The 13,974-nt window shown below is 48.3% G+C and overlaps 1 protein-coding gene across 1 annotated transcript in view; it reads right to left on the minus strand.

Moving 5' to 3' along the window:
• The window catches only part of LOC144608288 (astrotactin-2-like), a 908,904-nt gene that overhangs the window by 418,759 nt on the left and 476,171 nt on the right, over nt 1-13,974 (minus strand). The window contains exon 6 of the mRNA XM_078425904.1: nt 4,749-4,895. Within this exon, the coding sequence (XP_078282030.1) occupies nt 4,749-4,895 (147 nt within the window). The remainder of the gene's footprint in view (nt 1-4,748; nt 4,896-13,974) is intronic.

The following is a 13,974-nucleotide window of genomic DNA, read 5'->3' on the forward strand; positions in this document are numbered from 1 at the left end:
GAAGGGCCTGTTTCCGCACTGTATCTCTAAACAAAACTCCAAAGATTTGCAGGTTCGAAGGATAATTGGCTTGGGTGAAATTGTACATTGTCATTAGTGTGTGTAGGATAGTGTTAGTGTACGAGGATTTGGTGGGTCGAAGGACCTGTTTCCACACTGTATCTATAAACTAACCTAAACTAAACTAAACTAAACTAAACTAAACTAAACTAAACTAAACTAAACTAAATTAAAGCAAACAGGAGAAACTCCTGGATGAGTAGAATAGCCAAGAAATAACATTATTATAAATGGAATAACAACATCTTCTTTGTGGTTTTGTAATGTTGTCTGCTTTAATATTTCAATTGGAGAAGATATAAAGGAAAAATATCCAATGGGGAAAAAAGTTATCCAATGTCCATTATCAAAAGGTTCAGTCGGCACGGTGGCGCAGCGGTAGAGTTGCTGCTTTACAGCGAATGCAGCGCCGGAGACTCAGGTTCGATCCTGACTACGGGTGCTGCACTGTAAGGAGTTTGTACGCTCTCCCCGTGACCTGCGTGGGTTTTCTCCGAGATCTTCGGTTTCCTCCCACACTCCAAAGACATACAGGTATGTAGGTTAATTGGCTGGGTAAATGTTTTAAAAAAATTGTCCCTAGTGGGTGTAGGATAGTGTTAATGTGCGGGGATCGCTGGGCGGCACGGACTTGGTGGGCCGAAAAGGCCTGTTTCCGGCTGTATATATATATGATATGATATGATATGATAAATTGTTATTTATCAATTTTCAAGTCTAGGAATATCGAAATAATGAATCAAGCAATTACCCACAAGTAACTACCACCAATGGCATCACTCTGAAGTAGACACAAAGTGCTGGAGTAACTCAGCGGGACAGGCAGCATCTCTTGAGAGAAGGAACAGGTGACGTTTCGGGTCGAGACCCTTCTTCTGAACCCTATTCCTTTTCGCTAGAGATGCTGCCTGACCCGCTGAGTCATAGGGTCTTAGAGTGATACAACGTGGAAACAGGCAGTTCGGCCCAACTTGCCCACACAAGCCAACATGTCCCATCTGCACTAGTCCTACCTGACGAGTTTGGCCCACATCCCTCCAAACCTGTCCTATCCATGTACCTGTCTAACTGTTTCTTAAACGTTGCAATCGTCCCTGTCTCAACTACCTCCTCTGGCAGCTCGTTCCGCACATCCACCACCCTTTGCGTGAAAAAGCTCCCAACTATGGCGCGGTCCAGTCCAGTCGCCGTCGTGGTAGCTCTGCGGGAACTGTGCGTTTTAAACTGGTATGTTTACTTTAAAATTATCCCTAAGTGCTCTAGCGTGTGCTAGCACTTAGCATTAACCAATGTACGACCGGGAAACGCTCGTAAAATTAAACTCGAGCGCTACAGGAGCACTATTAAACAGAAATCTACTCACCGATATACCAATAGAGATCATCAAAGGAGCGCACCGCACCGCGGCAGCAGCAGTGGGAGCGCAGGTCAGTGGGAAAGTCGGAAAAAACACCGAGGGAAGCGAGGGGGGATTCGGAACAGGCTGAGAACCCAAGCCTTACGTCCACCTCTGCCCAGCATACTTCTGGCCAACGTCCAGTCCCTGGAGAACAAGCTGGATGACCTGAGGGCAAGGATCAGATTCCAGAGGGACATAAAGAACTGTAACATCCTTTGTCTGACCGAAACATGGCTGACCCCGCTGGTGCCTGACCAGGTGATCTGCCCATCCGAGTCCTTCACTGTTTTCCGGGCGGACAGAACGGAAGAATCCGGGAAATCCAAGGGCGGAGGAGTCTGCTTCTTGACCAATAATAACTGGTGTAATCCTGGGAATATTAAGACGCTTTCTCGTTCCTGCTCGCCGGACCTGGAACATCTAACTATCCTATGCCGACCATTCTACCTACCCCGGGAGTTCAGCTCGATGATCATCACAGCCGTCTATATCCCACCGCATGCGGACACCGACGTGGCACTGTCCACCCTACACGATGTGTTGTGTCAACACCAAAACAAGAACCCTGATGCGGCTGTGCTGGTGGCTGGAGACTTCAATAGGGGAAATCTCAAAAAGGTCATGCCCAACTTCTACCAACACATCACGTGTGTCACCAGGGGGGAAAGAACTTTGGACCACTGCTACACGCCGTTCAGGAAAGGCTACAAGGCCGTTTCTCTCCCTCCTTTTGGGAAATCTGACCACGCTGCCATTTTCCTGCTGCCGGAGTACAAACAACGGATAGTACGGGAAGCGACAGTGACGAGGGACGTAAAGCGGTGGGCTGACCATTCAGAGGCCATGCTGCAGGATGCACTGAGCGAAGTCGACTGGAACATGTTCCAAGAAAGTTCCAGAGACGTAAATGAGTTTGCGGAAGCGGTTACGGACTTCATTGCCACTATAGCCGATACCATCATCCCCACGGTAAGGGTCAGTATCTTCCCTAACCAAAAACCCTGGGTGGACAGGTCTATTCGCGTGGCCTTGAATGCTCGCACCGCTGCTTACAACTCCGGCCTGGCATCCGGCAACATGGACGACTACAAGGGAGAGTCCTACCGACTGCGAAGGGCAGTGAAGGATGCAAAAAAGAGGTACCGGGACAAGATGGAGTCACAGATGGAGCAGCAGGACACCAGGCGCCTTTGGCAGGGGCTACGGACTATAACTAGCTACAGGTCCAGCACCCCCTCAACCGGAAGTGCCGGCTCCTCCTTAGCTGATGACCTGAACTCTTTTTACGCACGGTTCGAGACGGGTAACACCACCAGCTCGCCGTCTAAAAACAGCACCGAAGGGGCGCTGGCTAGCGAGGCTGGAGGGGGATCCACCGCCGGGGATGTGCACACATTCTCGGTGTCCGAGCACGAGGTGAGGTGGGCTCTGACGCATGTGAACACGAGAAAAGCTGGAGGCCCAGATGGTATATCTGGGCGAGTACTAAAGTCTTGTGCTACTCAGCTTGCTCCAGTGCTCACCACAATATTCAACCTCTCCTTGGCAAAGTCCGTGGTCCCTGCATGCTTCAAAAGATCCATCATTGTACCGGTGCCAAAGAATGCCTCTCCAGCGTGTTTAAATGACTACCGACCGGTGGCCCTCACCTCGGTTGTCATGAAATGCTTGGAGAGGCTAGTCAAGAAGCACATCTGCGCCCTCCTTCCTCGCAACATGGACCCACTACAGTTCGCATACCGTCCGAACAGGTCCACGGATGATGCGGTCTCCCAGGTTCTACACACCGCTCTCTCTCATCTGGACAGCCAGGGGGGCTATGTGAGGATGCTGTTCATTGACTTTAGTTCAGCATTCAACACAATAGTCCCCAGCAGACTGGTTGAAAAGCTGCTGGAACTGGGGCTTAGCACCCCTCTGTGTGCCTGGGTCCTGGACTTTCTCACTGCCAGGCCCCAAGTGGTCAGGATGGGGGAACACACATCTAGCTCCCTCACCCTGAACATAGGATCCCCCCAGGGCTGCGTCCTTGGCCCCCTACTGTACTCCCTGTACACACATGACTGTAGGGCCAGGTTCAGCTCAAACTCCATCATCAAGTTTGCTGATGACACTGTGGTGGTGGGCCGGATCTCCAACAACGATGAGAAGGCCTACCGGGAGGAGGTGGCTGATCTGGCACTCTGGTGTCAGGACAATAGCCTCCTCTTGAATGTCACTAAAACAAAGGAGCTGATTGTGGACTTCAGAAGGGCTAAACATCCAAGGACGTACACGCCACTGGAGATAAATGGGTCTATTGTGGATAGGGTGAGCAGTTTCAAATACTTGGGAGTCCGCATCGCAGAGGATCTGACGTGGGCAACGCACATTGCCGCACTGGTGGGTAAGGCTAAGCAGCGCCTTTACCACCTTAGACAACTGAGGAAATTCAGAGTGTCGCTGAAGATCCTTCATTGCTTCTACTCTGGGGCTGTAGAGAGCATCCTGTCCGGCAACATTACAGTCTGGTTTGGGAACAGCTCTGCCCAGGACAGGATGGCCCTGCAGAGAGTAGTGTGTTCGGCAGAACGCACCATGGGAACTACACTCATCCCCTTGCAGGACCTATACATCAGGAGGTGCAGATCCAGAGCAAGCAAGATCATGAGGGACCCCTGCCACCCCAGTAATGGACTGTTCCAGATGCTACGGTCAGGCAAACGCCTCCGCTGTCACGCTGTGAAAACGGAGAGGATGAGACGGAGCTTCTTCCCACAGGCCATCAGGACTGTCAACTTTGATAACCCCAGAGACTAAATTTTTGTCGACACTTTTTGTGCTATGTTTAGTAACTTATTAACTTTATTTATATGCTGTAACTGTAATTCTTTTTGTGCACAACCCGCAGGCATTGCCACTTTCATTTCACTGCACATCGAGTATGTGTATGTGACAAATAAATTTGACTTGACTTGACTTGACTTGACTTAAGATTCCTATTAAATTACATTCCCCTTCGCCTTAAACCTATGTCCCCTGGTTACTGCAGCATTTTGCATCTATCTTCATCTACATCAGTCTGAGGAAGGGTCTCGACCCGAAACGTCGCCCATTCCTTCTCTCCTGAGATACTGCCTGACCTGCTGAGTTACTCCAGCATTTTGTGAATAAATACCTTCGATTTGTACCAGCATCTGCAGTTGTTTTCCTACACAACATGCGTCCATCTGCGTTGCATACCAGCACCTGCGGTAACTTCCCACACAACGGCATAACTCTTCAGCTTATCCACGAGAGAAAAACTTACCATCGGCAATGAAGTGCTCTGGGACATGTAGGGTGACCTTCACCATCAAAGGGCAGGTGAAGTGGCCTCCGTACACCACAGTTAGAATACAGCTGCTCACGGTGATTAAAGTAAGAGCCGTTCTGTTCAAGGGGCTCCTGGGAGATCCTAGAAAACAAAGTCATCTTTTTTACAAAAAGCCACATTCTTCAACACACCTCAGCAGTGTTACAGGTTGTGCTGGCCAGAGACATTAGAATGCATTTATTCCCTTTTCTCCTCATTAAGCTTGAATGACAATTGGTATGTTATGTTAAAACCCCCGACTATAAACCATAGTTATTCGAGGAATAAATAATTGGTCTCAAAGCTTGCAATCAAATCTGGCCTAAATTTCACAATGTTATTGAGTCGTGCGAGACAGAAACGGGACCTTTGACCCACGCCAACTCTTTTGTTCATTTACACCAATCCCCTTGGCTGCATCAAGCCATAACAGTCTACACTTTCCTTGGTCAAGTGCCTGTCTAAATGTCTGTTGAACATAATGATTGGGTCTGATTCTCTCTGTTGCAGATAACAAGCACTTTCTGTGCAAAAGATACAGCGTGGAAACAGGCCCTTCAGCCCACAGAGTCCACGCTGGCCAGCGATCCCCACATACTAGCGCTATCCTAAACACTTGCGACAATTGACAACCTTCACTGAGGCCTACCTGTACATCTTTGGAGTGTGGGAGGAAACCAGCGCCCGGGGAAAACTCACATGGTCACGGGGAGAACGTTCAAATTCCGTACGGACAGCACCCGTGGTTAGGATCGAACCCGGGTCTCTGGCACTGTGAGGCAGCAACTCTACCGCTGCACCACCGTGGCACTATCGACCTACTGGGCCAGCCTTGCAGGTGGGACCTTGTCAATTGCCAGACTAAATACAGGCAGTTACTACTGCCAAAGCATTTATCATTCCTCACAGTTGCGGCATTTATCATTCCCCACAGGGTGGCACGGTGGAGCAGCGGTAGAGTTGCTGCCTTACAGCGAATGCAGCGCCGGAGACGCAGGTTCGATCCTGACTACGGGCGCTGTCTGTACGGAGTTTGTACGTTCTCCCCGTGACCTGCGTGGGTTTTCTCCGAGATCTTCGGTTTCCTCCCACAATCCAAAGATGTACAGGTTTGTAGGTTAATTGACTGGGTAAATGTAAAAATTGTCCCTAGTGTGTGTAGGATAGTGTTAATGTGTGGGGATCGCTGGGCGACGCGGACTCGGTGGGCCGAAGGGCCTGTTTGCGCGGTGTAATCTCTAAAAATAGAAATACTACATTATCTTCTTCTGTACTGGCCTCCAACAAAAATGTCAGAATGGGTAATATAATTACCAGGCTGTGGGGAAAGAAAACGCAATCGGCAGTACTCCAAAAAAGTAATGCTGTTGAAAAGTCAGACGTCTTGGAAGCTCGAGGGCAAGACTTGAGGATGTATGCAATAACAGGGCATGAAGGGTTCACGTCAACACCAGACGAGGCTATCTTCATTGGAGGTATTTATTCACAAAATGCTGGAGTAACTCAGCAGGTCAGGCAGCATCTCAGGAGAGAAGGAATGGGCGACGTTTCGGGTCGAGACCTTTCTTCAGACTGAGGAAGGGTCTCGACCCGAAACGTCGCCCATTCCTTCTCTCCTGAGATGGTGCCTGACCTGCTGAGTTACTCCAGCATTTTGTGAATAAATACCTTCGATTTGTACCAGCATCGGCAGTTATTTTCTTACACTATCTTCATTGGCATCCATTTGGTGAGCCATCGGCAATGCAAAGGCTTGCTTACAGCTTCAAATACAAATCTTCTCAGATTGATGGATTTTACGACTTTGTGTGTACAGCTCCTGGTAAGTGCACATTCTGTAATTATCCACTCAGAACTGTTTGAAAACATAGCCAGGCACGAGCGGAATATCTTCCACCGTGAAAAAAAACCGCCAAAGCTGATCACCACTGCCAATTACAACATGCGCAAAATGATGTACAAAAGCCCTGTTAAAAATGACAGCTTCAAGCTTATTAAAATGTTTCACACAAGAGAAACCGTGTGCCAGTCTGGATTAACTCTAAACTTTGTAGGAGAGCGTAGGTTTGCAGAAGAATGAATTTAAATACGTTAATGGTACTTATTAAATTTCCACATCAACCATCCAAATCGTCAAATAAGCAAGTGGCAGTGGTGAGGAAAACTGCTTCAAATAACGTCGCATCAATGAATTAATTAGGAAAAGATTTGTGAACATAATGCCGGACTGAACTATGATTTTTGTGATCTTCAGAAATGGCGCAGATATCATAGATACAAAATGCTGGAGTAACTCAGCGGGTCAGGCAGCATCTGTGGAGAGAAGGAATGGGTGACGTTTCGGGGTCGAAACCCTTCTTCAGAGTGAGGTCAGGGGAGGTGGCGGGACAAAGATAGGATGTAGTCGGAGACAGGAAGAACTGGGAAGGGGAGGGGAAAGAGAGGGACAGAGGAACTATCTGAAGTTATGGGAGGGTAAGGTGTGAAAACACAGATGAAAGGCGACGTTGATCAAGGAAAATGTCGAGCATCGAGAGAGGGTGTTGTCGAACTCTCGTCGGAGAGAGGAGGAGAACTTCTTCAAAGTAGGCATTGCCTTGAGGAGATTTTGCAGTGGAACAGACAACATATGTAAGGAGGAACTGCAGATGCCGGTTTACACCAAAGACAGACACAAAATGCTGGAGTAACTCAGCGGGACGGGCAGCATCTCTGGAGAGAGGGAATGAATGGCTGACGTTTTGAGTCGAGGCCCTTCTTCAGACAGAGAGTCAGAACTATGCTGAACAGATAGGAAAGGAGAACCGAGGCCAAGATTGGAGCAACCGTGATTGTGTTGTCAGTGGTGCAGGTTTCGAGGGCTCCTGTTCCTATTTACAATGTTCTTATGGCTGTGTTACACAGATATCAAGTGGGGAAAGCACACGCCACCTGGTAGTTCAAAGTCATCAAATAACTGTTTTAGCTGTGGGCCCATCTAACCAAAATGCAGTTGTTTGACTTTTAGACCCGTCATTTCATGTTTTCATATGGGTCATTAAGATTATTAAGGGGTTGGACACGTTAGAGGCAGGAAGCATGTTCCCAATGTTGGGGGAGTCCAGAACAAGGAGCCACAGTTTAAGAATAAGGGGTAGGCCTTTTAGAACTGAGATGAGGAAAAACTTTTTCAGTCAGAGAGTTGTGAATCTGTGGAATTCTCTGCCTCAGAAGGCAGTGGAGGCCAATTCTCTGAATGCATTCAAGAGAGAGCTGGATAGAGCTCTTAAGGATAGCGGAGTCAGGGGGTATGGGGAGAAGGCAGGAACGGGGTACTGATTGAGAATGATCAGCCATGATCACAATGAATGGCGGTGCTGGCTCGAAGGGCCGAATGGCCTCCTCCTGCACCTATTGTCTATTGTCTATTGTCATTAGGGCAGCGCAGTGGTAGAATTGCTCCCATGCAGCTCTGGAGACCAAGGTTCGACCCCGAGTACGGGTGTTGTCTGTCCGGATTTTGTACGCTCTCCCCGTGACCGCGTGGGTTTTCTCCGGGTGCTCCGGTTTCCTCTCGCACTCCACAGACGTTCAGGTTTGTAGTTTAATTGGCTTTGGTAACATTGTAAAATGGCCCTGGCGTGTAGGGTAAACATAGAAACATAGAAAATAGGTGCAGGAGGAGGCCATTTGACCCTTCGAAACCAGCACCGCCATTCATTGTGATCATGGCAGATCATCCACAATCAGTAACCCGTGCCTGCCTTCTCCCCGTATCCCTTGATTCCACTCGCCCCTAGAGCTCTATCTAACTCTCTTTTAAATTCATCCAATGAATTGGCCTCCACTGCCTTCTGTGGCAGAGAATTCCACAGATTCACAACTCTCTGGGTGAAGAAGTTTTTTCCCACTTCAGGGTAGTGTTAGTGATCTCTAAAACTAAAGACGAAAGGTGGAAACAAAATATATCCCGGAGATGTTGTGTGCACGAACCTTGAACAGTAATACAGACATGGGTAAGATCATCGCTCATTTCACTGCTACAACAGTTCTGTATTGTGCACCAGAAGATCACGTAACATAATACTAAGTCACACTTGGAATTGGGCGCTGACCCGCTGAGACTTTAGAGCAAGGTTATATTGTTGCTGAACAACAAAAGCCAGAGGTGAAAGCTGTGGATAGATGTCAATCACCATCAGACTCCTGGCCTGCACCTGACAGTTCTTGCAAAGTCTGTTGGAAGCTAGTTACTTGCTCCAGGGGCCACAGCTTTGACCTCTTGCAGCATCAGTATCTGTATGTATCTGGTCCAGTTGAGTTTCATGTCTGGCATTTGAAAGTGAGTTCTTAGCAATGGGGATCGCCACTGAATGTTAAGTGGAAAGTGGAAACAAATTTATTTGAGGATAAAAAGACACAAAATGGTGGAGTGAGTCAGTGGGGCCACCAGCTTCTCCAGTTAGGGTTGCCAACTGTCCCGTATTAGCCGGGACATCCAGTATTTTGGGCTAAATTGGTTTTCCCTTGTCCCATATTAGGCCCGGGGGGGGGCATTGTAGACCTGGACACTGTAGGTCCGGACACTGTAGGCCCGGACAGTTCAGGTCCGGATAGTGTCGGTCCGGACTGTGTTGGTCCAGACAGTGTAGGTCCGGACAGTGTAGGTCCGGACAGTGTAGGTCCAGACAGTGTCAGTCCGCACTGTGTCAGTCCGGACAGTGTAGGTTCGGACAGTGTAGGTCCAGACAGTGTCGGTCCGGACTGTGCGTAGCAACCCGCCTCCCGGCCAAGGCGGCCGCCATTGGTGGAGTGGGAGCACATGGCCGCTGGCTGGGTGAGATCACATGGGGCGCGGGGCGGTGACGTCACCTTGTCCCTTGTTTGGGAGTGAGATAGTTGGCACCCATATCTCCGATGAACATGGATAGGTGACGTCTCGGTTCAGGATTTTCTTCAGATCTTCCTTGAAGGTGGGTCCAGACTGGACACAGGCCCTTCAGCCCGCCGAGCCCACGGCGACCAGCGATCACCCCGTAAACTAACACTATCCTACACACACTAGGGACAGTTTTTTTACGATTTTACCGAAGCCAATTAGCCTACAAAACTGTACGTCTTTGTGGGAAACCGGAGCACCCGGAGAAAACCCACGTGGTCACAGTGCGAACGCTGAAAACTCAGTAAAGTCAGCACTCGTAGTCAGGATCAAACCCGGGTCTCTGCCGCGGTAAGGCAGCAACTCTGCCGCTGCGCCACCGTGCCAAATGAAAAGCTTTCATACTTTCCAGGGGGTCATGAACATTATCGTTGGGGTGGAAATGGGCTGAACGAGGAGCTTAGCTCCGAGGTTGATACAGTGCAAGATCTACTCCCTCTCACGCTACAGTGAACAGGTTGAGGGACACTTGGAGAATGAGTTCTCAAAGTGTGCACATATTTGTGCCAAAGATAGACACAAAATGCTGGAGTAACTCAGCGGGTCAGGCAGCATCTCAGGAGCGAAAGAGTGGGTGACGTTTCGGGTCGAGACCCTTCTTCAGACTGTTGTCAGGGGAGGGGGGCGGGACAAAGATAGAATGTCGTCAGACACTGGAAGACTAGTGGGACAATTGGGAAGGGGGAGGGGACGGAAAGGGAAAGCAGGGACTATCTGAAGTTAGAGAAGTCAATGTTCATACCGCTGGAGTGTAAACTGCCCAAACAAAATAAGAGTAAGAAAATAGCTGCAGATGCTGGTACAAATCGAAGGTATTTATTCACAAAATGCTGGAGTAACTCAGCAGGTCAGGCAGCATCTCAGGAGAGAAGGAATGGGTGACGTTTCGGGTCAAGACCCTTCTTCAGACTGAAGAAGGGTCTCGACCCGAAACGTCACCCATTCCTTCTCTCCCGAGATGCTGCCTGACCTGCTGAGTTACCCAAGCGAAATAAAAGGTGCTGTTCCCCCAATTTGCGCTGGGCCTCACTCTGACAATGTAGGAGGACCAGGACAGAACAGTCAGATTGGGAATGGGAGGGGGAGTTGAAGTGCTGAGCCACCGGGAGATCAGGTAGGTTAAGACGGACTGAGCGGGGGTGTTCAGCGAAACGATCGCCGAGCCTGCGCTTGGTCTCGCCGATGTAGAGAAGTTGACACCTGGAACAGCAGATACAGTAGATGAGGTTGGAAGAGGTGCAGATGAAAATCTTTGTACCATCTACAATGACTGAGGCTTAATTGCCCCCAATTCCAATGTAAAGAAAAGTTTCATTCTTCACTTTCAATTTCTGTTCAAAACTATCTTCTCATTGCCAAATCCAAAATTCGCAATAAAACCAGCATAATTATTTTTCAAATATTACTGATTGTTTAAATTGTTTACTGAGGTATTCATGAGATCATAAGATCATGTGATAGGAGTAGTATTAGGCCATTCGGCCCATCTAATCTACGCTATTCAATCATGGCTGATTTATCTCTCCCTCCTAACCCCATTCTCCTGCCTTCTCCCCATAACCTCTGACACCCGCACTAATCAAGAATCTATCTATCTCCGCCTTAAATATATCCACTGACTTGGCCTCCACAGCATTCTGTGGCATAAGAATTCCACAGATTCACCACCCTCTGACTAAATTAATTACTCTCATCTCCTTCCTAAAAGTACATACTTTAACTCTGAGGCTATGAACTCTAGTCCTAGACTCTCCCACTAGTGGGAACATCCTCTCCACATCCACTCTATCCAAGCCTTTCACTATTCAGGGTCTCGATCCGAAACGTCACCCATTCCTTCTACACCCAGTGATACTTTCACCGCTCAGTACATTTCAATGAGGTCCCCCTTCATTCTTCTAAACTCCAGCGAGCACTGGGCCCAGTGCCGACAAACGCTCATCATAGGTAAACCAACTCATTACTGGGATCATTCTCGTAAACCTCCTCTGGACCCTCTCCAGAGCCAGCACATCCTTCCTCAGATATTGCTCACAATATTTCAAATGCAGCCTGACCAGCGCCCCATAGAGCCTCAGCATTACATCCCTGTTTTTGTATGCAAGCCCGCTTGAAATAAATGCTGGCTAATGTTGTTAAGGCTGATGACTTGGTAGAGTCTATTCACAAAATGCTGGAGTAACTCAGCAGGTCAGGCAGCATCTCAGGAGAGAAGGAATGGGTGACGTTTCGGTTCGAGACCCTTCTTCAATCTGGCCCGAAACGTCACCCATTCCTTCTTTCCTGAGATGCTGCCTGACCTGCTGAGTTACTCCAGCATTTTGTGAATAAACACCTTCGATTTGTACCAGCATCTGCAGTTATTTCCTTATACTACTTGGTAGAGTCTGATCGTTACTGCTGAATGTAAGTGTATCTCAGAAAGCATTAGATCTTTTAACACCTCCTCACCATCTGTGACGATCCTGGATTTAAATGTTTGAAAATAACTTGAGATACACAATGGTCTAGTTCCAGCTAGACTCAAGTACGAGTGTGGGTTTCTCAGCAGATTGAAAGCAAATCATTTAAATCTTTTCAAAATGTACCATTTGTGCCCTTGTACCCAAAATGCCAATCTACGTCTTGCAATAAAACAGAGTCCTCCCGAGAGATCGTGGACGCTGTGACCTTGAGGAGAAAAGACAAATGGCTGCAGGATCGCAGCGGCTCAGAGAAACATAGAAACATAGACAATAGGTGCAGGAGTAGGCCATTCGGCCCTTCGAGCCAGCACCGCCATTCAATATGATCATGGCTGATCATCCAAAATCAGTACCCCGTTCCTGCTTTCTCCCCACATCCCTCGATTCCGTTAGCCCCAGAGCGATATCTAACTCTCTCTTGAAAATATACTATATCTAACTCTCTCTTGAAAACATCTCTTGATTCCGTTAGCCCTAAGAGCTTTATCTAGATCTCTTGAAAACATCCAGTGAATTGGCCTCCAATGCCCACTGTGGCAGAGAATTCCACAGATTCACAACTCTCTGGGGGAAAAAGTTTTTCCTCATCTCAGTCCGAAACGACCTGCCTCTTATTCTTAAACTGTGTCCCCTGTTTCTGGACTCCCCCAACATCGGGACCATTTTTCCTGCATCTAGCCTGTCCAATCCCTTAAGAATGTTATATGTTTCTGTAAGATCCCCTCTCATCCTTCTAAATTCCAGTGAATACAAGCCAAGTAGATCCATCCTTTCATCATATATCAGTCAGTTGGGAGGAAAATGGACAGACGCCATTTTGGGTCGGAATCCTTCGTTGGACTGATGGAGTAGAGGAGAGATAGTTGGTAGATAGAGGTGAGAATGAGGGGGGAGCAGAAGGTGGTAAGTGATAGGTGGATACAGACAAGAGAGTGCTTATTGGCATCGAAGATGGACACAAAATGCTGGAGTAACTCAGCGGGTCAGGCAGCATCTCTGGAGAGAAGGAATAGGTGGAGTTTAAGGTCAAGCCCATTGAGTCTGAAGATGGGTCTCGACCTGAAACTTCACCTGTTCCTTTTCTCGACCCGCTAAGTTACTCCAGCATTTTGCGTCTATCTTCGGAATAAACCAGCATCTGCAGTTCCTTCCCACTCACGGTGTTGGTTGGCAGATGGGTCACCTGGGGAAGGTGGGGACAGTAACCAAGGCTGGAGACCATCAGTTGAGAAGACAAGAAGGCTGTAAGTGATGGAAGATAATAAGAAAGGAAAGTAGTGCGTGAAATGCAGAAACACTTGGGGATGGTCGGAAGAAGGCAGAATGATCAGCCATGATCACATTGAATGGCGGTGCTGGCTCGAAGGGCCGAATGGCCTACTCCTGCACCTATTGTCTATTGTCTAAGAAGGGAATGAGATAAGGGGAAGAAAGAACTCTGTGATGGACAATAGACAATAGGTGCAGGAGTAGGCCATTCGGCCCTTCGAGCCAGCATCACCATACAATGTGATCCCTTTTTACTAAAGGGATCAGGGGGTATGGAGAGAAGGCAGGTATGGGCTACTGAGCTGGATGATCAGCCATGATCATATTGAATGGCAGTGCAGGCTCGAAGGGCCGAATGGCCTACTCCTGCACCTATTTTCTATGTTTTTATGTTTCTATGTGATCATGGCTGATCATTCTTAATCAGTACCCCGTTCCTGCCTTCTCCCCATGCCCCCTGACTCCGCTATCCTTAAGAGCTCTATCTAGCTCTCTCTTGAATGCATTCAGAGAATTGGCCTCCACTGCC

Source organism: Rhinoraja longicauda, chromosome 31 (assembly GCF_053455715.1).
Source record: "Rhinoraja longicauda isolate Sanriku21f chromosome 31, sRhiLon1.1, whole genome shotgun sequence".
Taxonomy (NCBI): Eukaryota; Metazoa; Chordata; class Chondrichthyes; order Rajiformes; family Arhynchobatidae; genus Rhinoraja; species Rhinoraja longicauda.